Here is a 7,277-nt window from a genome sequence, read left to right as displayed (position 1 = left end):
GCTAAGCTATGGTGTTGGCTAGGTTAGCTGTATTAAACGCATTTTCAATTTACAATACTTTCAACTTACCATGGGTTTATCAGGATATAACCGCATCATTAACAGTAGAGGAGGTCAGGCGTGCACACCTGTAATCCCAGCACTTTGGGAGACCAAGGCGGGTGGATCACCTGAGGTTAGGAATTCCAGAACAGCCTGACCAAGGTGAAACCCCACCTCTACTAAAAATACAAAAATTAGCCAGGCGTGGTGGCACTTGCCTGTAATCCCAGCTACTCCAGAGGCTGAGGCAGGAGAATCGTTTAAACCCGGGAGGCGGAGGCTGCAGTGAACTGAGATCACACCATTGCATTCCAGCCTGGGCAACAAGAGCAGAGCTCCATCTCAAATAAACAAAACGAAAACAAACAAAAAAACAGTAAAGGAGCATCTGCATTACAAAGTCCTCCAGTGAACTAGACTAGACTGTGGGGATAGTTTCCTAGCCTGTGGGGAGATAGGAGAGCACAGAATTAGACAGTTTCCTCCTAGAGTTTAATAAGGGTTGTGTTAGGTGTACTGGGGAGGGACTATTATTAATATTTTAGAGTGGGCAGTTAGAAATTGGGTTTAAATCTTAGATCCCTTAATAATGCTTATATAACCTTAGGCAAATGCCAGTCTCGAGGATGACATGAAGACCTAAGTTCAACAAGAGCTGTATCACTGCTTCGTTCATCACTCTTTTCCTAGTAATGCTTGGAATAGAAAAGGCCTTCAATAAATATCTGCTGAGTGAATGAATGACATTACCTTAGCATTACCTGAACACATTTCCTGGTGCATAAGCACTCAATAAATTTCAGATATTAAGGAAATTACATGACTATGTATATTATGTACATAGAAACCTTGGACTTAAAATTTTTAGATTGATACATAATTTACCAGTTAAAAATTGTTATATACACTTACTAAAGGCAGAAAACTGCTGCATGTAACCCTATCAATATTGAGGGAAGGCCAGGCATGGTGGCTCACACCTGTAATCCCAGCCAAGGATCGCCTGAGGTCAGGAGGTCGAGACCAGCCTGGCCAACATGGCAGAACGCTGTCTCTACTAAAAATAGAAAAATTAGACAGGCGTGGTTGTACACGTCTGTAATCCCAGATACTCGAGAGGCTGAGGCAGGAGAATCGCTTGAACCTGGGAGGCAGAGATTGCAGTGAGCCAAGATTGTACCACTGCACTTCAGCCTGGGCAACAGAGCGAGACTCCACCTCAAAATATATATACATATATTTTTTTTCCTATACACATACACACACACACACACACATAATTTTCTCTATATAGAGAGAGGAAAAGGATCTCAACCACGCAATGGCAGAGAGATACAGTCTCTAATGCCTACCTATGTCTGCTACAAAAAAATTTGCACCAATAAAGGGAGACAGTTATCAGAATCTCAATCTCAAAAGTGGGAAGAGGGGTGGCGGGCACAGTGGCTTACGCCTATAAACCCAGCACTTTGGGAGGCCAAGGTGGGTGGATCACTTGAGGCCAGGAGTTCGAGACTAGCCTGGCCAACGTGGAGAAATTGCACCTCTACTAAAAACAACAAAAATTAGCCAAGTGTGGTGGCGCAGCCTGTAACCCCAGCTACTTAGGAGGCTGAGGCAGGAGAATCACTTGAGCCTGGAAGGTGGAGGTTGCAGTGAGCCAAGATCACGCCACTGCACTCCAGTCTCCTCGACTCTGTCTCCTAAAAAAAAAAAAAAAAAAAAGTGGGAGGAGGGGGCGTTAAATGGCCTAAACCTCTTCCAAATGACTGTCCCTCAAAAATTCCTGCCAAACTCTCCTAAACAGCCTTCTGAATTCCACTATCTTGAGGTATGTGTTCCTTCACTTTTATAGTAAAACAAACAGTATTTATTAAAAACAGGCCAGGCGAAGTGGCTCACACCTGTAATCTCAGCACTTTGGGAGGCCAAGGTGGGCAGATCACTTGAGGTCAGGAGTTCGAGATCAGCCTGGCCAACGTGGTGAAGCCCCATCTCTACTAAAAACACAAAAATTAGCTGGGTGTGGTGACACAGGCCTGTAATCCCAGCCACTCGGGAGGCTGAGGCAGAATTGCTTGAACCCAGGAGGCGGAGGTTGCAGTGAGCCGAGTGGGATACTGCACTCTAGCCTGGGTGATAGAGCGAGACTCTGTCTCAAAAAAACAACAAACAACAAAAAAACCCTACTTTGTACAACAGAGTAAATGATGTAATGATGATTATGATTAGGTTTTGATGTACTTTGTAAAGCTATGAAATTTTTTTTACTATAACCTGTAACCTGTGATTTTTCCTTTAGAGTAGCTGTCAAGCCCTTAGTCAAATTTCACTTTTTATCAATTTTATAGCATCTTTTGTGGGAATCTGAACTGCCATCATGACAACTCATTATATAATTCCAAGCCATAATACATTTTTTGAGACATGGTCTTGCTCTGTCACCTAGGCTGGTGTGCCGTTGTGCAATCACAGCTCACAGTAGCCTCGATCTCCTGGGCTTAAACTATCCTCCTACCTCAGCCTCCCGAGTAGCTGAAACTACAGGTTCCTGCCACTTTGCCCAGCTATTTTGTGCATTTTTTTTGTAGAGGCACGGTTTCACCACATTGCCCAAGCTGGTCGCAAACTCCTGTCACCAAGTAATCCCAATGCCTCAGCCTCCCAAAGCGCTGGGATTACAGGTGTGAGCCACCCACCTGGCCTAATACACATTTTTATATCCCTCCTGTGACCCCATATTTTAACTGGAGAAGAACGCAAGTTTAACCTAGTAGTTGCAATATAATTATTGCTGGCCAGGCGCGGTGGCTCACGCCTGTAATCCCAGCACTTTGGGAGGCCGAGGCGGGCGGATCACGAGGTCAGAAGATCGAGACCATCCTGGCTAACACAGTGAAACCCTGTCTCTACTAAAAATACAAAAAAAATTAGCTGAGTGTGGTGGTGGGCGGCTGTAGTCCCAGCTACTCGGGAGGCTGAGGCAGGAGAATGGCATGAACCCGGGAGGTGGAGCTTCCAGTAAGCCAAGATGGTACCACTGCACTCCAGCCTGGGTGGCAGAGCAAGACTCCTCCTCAAAAAAAAAACAGTATATATATATAAAATTGCTGAATGAATAAATATAGTAAGAATTCCAAAATGCTAACAAATGCCCATTCTTCCTGCTCTGTTCAATATTATTAAAGGAGTATCTTATTACCCTATGTGTTTGTGGACAATAATCTATTTTCATAAATATATAAATGAGTACATTGATAAGTAAAACAGCAAGTTGAACTAAGGAAATAATTTGATTAGTCTTTTGCATTTTGGAAGTCTAATTTCATGTTTGGACTATAATCCCTTAAAAAGTTGGTAAGTCCCACATTGGATTCCAATTAGAAAAACATACAGGAAAATAATTTGTTATGCATTTATGGAACCATTAATGGTTTGCCCTGGCATGTTTCATATAGCTAGAGTAAGTAACTGGGTCCAGTGAGCAAGGCCCTATACCAGAAGTCTGAAGGCAGCAGTTTACAAATATTTGCAGATGTCCAGCTGTTAAGGCACTAAGAGCTAGGCTACCTGTTGTAGACAAGCATGGTGTCTACCCAATAATATATTATCTGTTGAAACAGTCTTTTGACATAACCCAGTGACCTCATACCTCCCATATTTTTAGGCCTAATGGGCCACCAGTTTGAGAGTCTGGCTTTATACAAGGTAGTAAGTGGTATAAGTAATCCCCCTGGTGATCAAAGTTTTTTTTCTTAAAGTGCTGTCAAGTCAACAGAGTCCCATTTTAAAAGACCCTTTTAATGAGAAATTTCATCAGGAGGGTCAAACACAAATGTATCAGTTAAGATTTCTACATAGTATTAGGATAATTAACAGTATGGCCACCAGCAAGCTTATCATTAATATACCAAGCATTATATTTTACATTCGGTAGACTATCAAATGTCCTTTAATTTCACAGACAACAATATGATACATACTGTGTAAGAAGCACACAACAGTTCTGCAGTACAATTTTCAACTGTACACAAATTGGAAATACAGATGTTAAACACTGGTGTACTGACAGTATTTCTGAATTTTAGATAAACTGCATACAAAATTTACAAAGCAAGTATTAGCCAATCTGAAAACTTTACTTCCTATAATATAAAAATGATACTTTGAGATGCAAATTTTACTAAACTATATAAACATTTAAAATAATCATTAAAAACTCAACATTAGAATTTATAAAGATCAGCTATAAAAATATATTGGCAGTCACTTTTCTTATAAAGGTACCATTCACTACATTACAAAATAGTCTCTAACATAAAATTGCCTTAATAACTATAATCGAATCTGATAAACCTTACATTATTAAACTGATTATAAAATCTTCTTAGAAAAACTTTGGTATGCATCTTCAGAAGGTTTTTAAAAAATAATATTTTAAGGGCCTGTAAACATTCCATTCTATTAAAGCACAGCAGAATAAGTAATGGATATTCAACTGCATACAGAATATAGAATCAAAAAAACAATTTATTATGTATTTGTAGAAAATCACCATTACCAGAGTAAGCAAAAAAACCAACTACTTAAAAGTATCAAACTTTTAAACAGTTCTTTTTCCATTCTGATAAAAAATGTTATAAAATCACCATACTCCATTCATGTACCTTAGATGCCTTTTAGGATAAGATCTTAAAAATAATTAACCCACTCTCAAAAATCCATTCAAGTCCAATAAACAAACTTTAAAAAACCCACTTAAAAAGACTTGACAATAGAACAAGTATACATAATCAGAACACATACTTTATATATTTAGTAATGTACTAGGTTTTCTCTTACCTTTGTAATTTAGAATTTATTGGCAGAAACACACACACACACACACACACATATATATAACTAAAAAAGGTAAATTTCGCAAACAGAAATGCAAACCTGTAGGGTAAATTGATTTACTTTTAAAAATTCAGTTTATCAAATTTCATCTTCTCTGCCATTTTGGATTGGCAACTATTGGTTATTTAGAAAATTTAGACTGCTGAAAGTTCATTTCTTGCTCCTTGAATATGTTTAATTTCTACAAAGCTTCCAGTTGTGCCCGCAGTTTCCTTGAGGTCATTTTTCACTTTCTCCTTCTGTCACTAGATATCGTGCATAAGATAGTTATCCTTGAGTTGGAAAAGCCTAAATAAAAAGTTTAACTTTTGACCTTTTAATTTATAAAACTCCACTAAGAAATCCATTTAATTTTTATGCAAGTTCACAAAAATATTTTCTTTCTTAAGAATCAAACACTTTTATTGGAATAAAGATCCTTCAAAGTTTTTAACTCTTCTATTAGAGTTTTATTTTGATTTTCCAGGACTGCAACTCGGTTTTCCAGGCATTTCACATATTCTTTTTTCTTTCTGCGACATTCTCGAGCAGCTTCTCTAAATATGAGCATTAAAAAAACATTGTTAGAAAAAACTTCACGTTCTTTAAATGGTAAATGTTCTTCAGTAATTTTCCGTGGTCACCTTTTTTTCTCTTTAAAGTATCATCTACACATAGTGAACACATAGATCTTAAGTGCAGAATTCAGTCAGTTTGGCAATTGTGTGTACCTATATAACCCACACCTGTCAAGAAAACAGAATGCTCCCACCGTCCTAGAAAGTTCCCTCATGCCCCTTCCTAGTCAGTCCCCTTCCAAGCAACTATTGTTTTGATTTTTATCACCAGAGATTAGTTTTTTTCCTATTCTAGAACCTCATGTAAGAGTATCATGCACTACGTACTCTTGTATCTGGTGTCCCTTCACTCAGCACATCTGAGGTTCATCCATGTTGCTGCGTGGGGGGTTGTTCCTTTACATTGCTGGACATATTCCACTGTATGAATATAACCACCATTTGTTTATCCAGTCTCTTGGGCTGTTTCTAGGGTTAGCTGCATAGGCATGTTTTTGTGCCAGTCTTTTTGTAGACAGGTTTCATTTCTCTTGAATAAATACCAAAGAGTAAAATTATGGGTCCTCTGGTTAACTCCTGACACATTACTTCTTTTATTTAAGGTTCAAATTACAAACAATGCTTGAGCAAATACTCAGTTCTGTGCATGTCCTCTTAAAACATTTCTGTGAAGTCATATGTAAGTTTATATACATATAGAAATAAGAAGTATTGGCCAGGCGTGGTGGCTTATGCCTGTAATCCCAGCACTTTAGGAGGCCAGGGCGGGCAGGTCACCTGAGGTCAGGAGTTTGAGACCAGCCTGGCCAACATGGCAAAACCCCATCTCTACTAAAAATACAAAAATCAGCCACAGTGGCACATGCCTGTAATCCCAGCTGCTTGGGAGGCTGACACAGGAGAATTCACTTGAAGCTGAGAGGCGGAGGTTGCAGTGAGCCAAGATCGTGCCACTGCACTCCAGCCTAGGCAACAGAGCAAGACTCTGTCACGAAAAAAAAAAAAAAAAAGAAACAGTACTATTTTAAGATTTTCATGCTATATATGTAGATACTATTTGCAACTTGCTTTTTTAGTACACATCTCTCCTTTTAAAAGCACTGTACAAAATCTATCCCCTCACAAAAATACTTTTATTTATTTATTTTTACCTTTAAGCTCTGTTGGAGTTAACAGATTTTTAAGTGGCTTCCAGTAAACATTCTTTTTCTTTTTTCTTCATTTTGAGACAGGGTCTTACTCTGTCACCCAGGCTGAGTGCAATGGCACAATCACGGCTCACTGCAACCTTGACCTCCTGGGCTCAAGATATCCTCCCACTTCAGCCTCCCAAGTAGCTGGGACTACAGGTGCACACCACCACATCAGCTAATTTTATTTTTGTAGAGATGAGGTCTCAGTATGTGGCCTAGGCTGGTCTCACTCCTGGTCACGGTGTTGGGATTATGGGCGTGAGCCACCCACTCAGCCTCCATTCTTTACATGTATTTCTACACATGTATTTCTTGCAGGATCACAAGCTATACTCACTTAAAGTCAAGAGATAGTGCCAACTTATATCCATTGAAGTACAGAGAAATGGGGGGGGCGGCGGGGGGGAAAGGAAGCAAAAATTCCCAGAGTCAAACTAGAAAGAAAAAAGGGGAAAAAAAGATTTGCCAAATTGTCCTCCAGAGTATCTATACCATTTACATTCCCACGGGCAGTACAGGAGAGTGCCTGTTATGAACATTTTAAAATGGTTGTCAGTCTAGTGGCTGACAAAAAGTGAACCTCACT

At 39.4% G+C, this 7,277-nt stretch overlaps 1 protein-coding gene across 23 annotated transcripts in view; it reads right to left on the bottom strand.

The window, feature by feature from the left end:
* Positions 1 to 3,978: 3,978 nt before the first annotated feature.
* ATF1 (activating transcription factor 1) overlaps positions 3,979 to 7,277 on the bottom strand; it is a 57,981-nt gene continuing 54,682 nt past the window's right edge. For 20 of the 23 annotated variants that reach the window (XM_008003234.3, XM_073020731.1, XM_073020743.1 and 17 more), the window contains one exon: positions 3,979 to 5,477. In XM_008003234.3, coding sequence (XP_008001425.1) covers positions 5,333 to 5,477 — 145 coding nt within the window. In that variant the 3' untranslated portion in view covers positions 3,979 to 5,332. The other 3 variants (XR_012094493.1, XM_073020732.1, XM_073020741.1) reach the window with 3 other exon arrangements.

The sequence above is a fragment of the Chlorocebus sabaeus genome, chromosome 11 (genome assembly GCF_047675955.1).
Source record: "Chlorocebus sabaeus isolate Y175 chromosome 11, mChlSab1.0.hap1, whole genome shotgun sequence".
NCBI lineage: Eukaryota > Metazoa > Chordata > Mammalia > Primates > Cercopithecidae > Chlorocebus > Chlorocebus sabaeus.
This window is presented reverse-complemented; position numbering and strand designations above follow the sequence as displayed.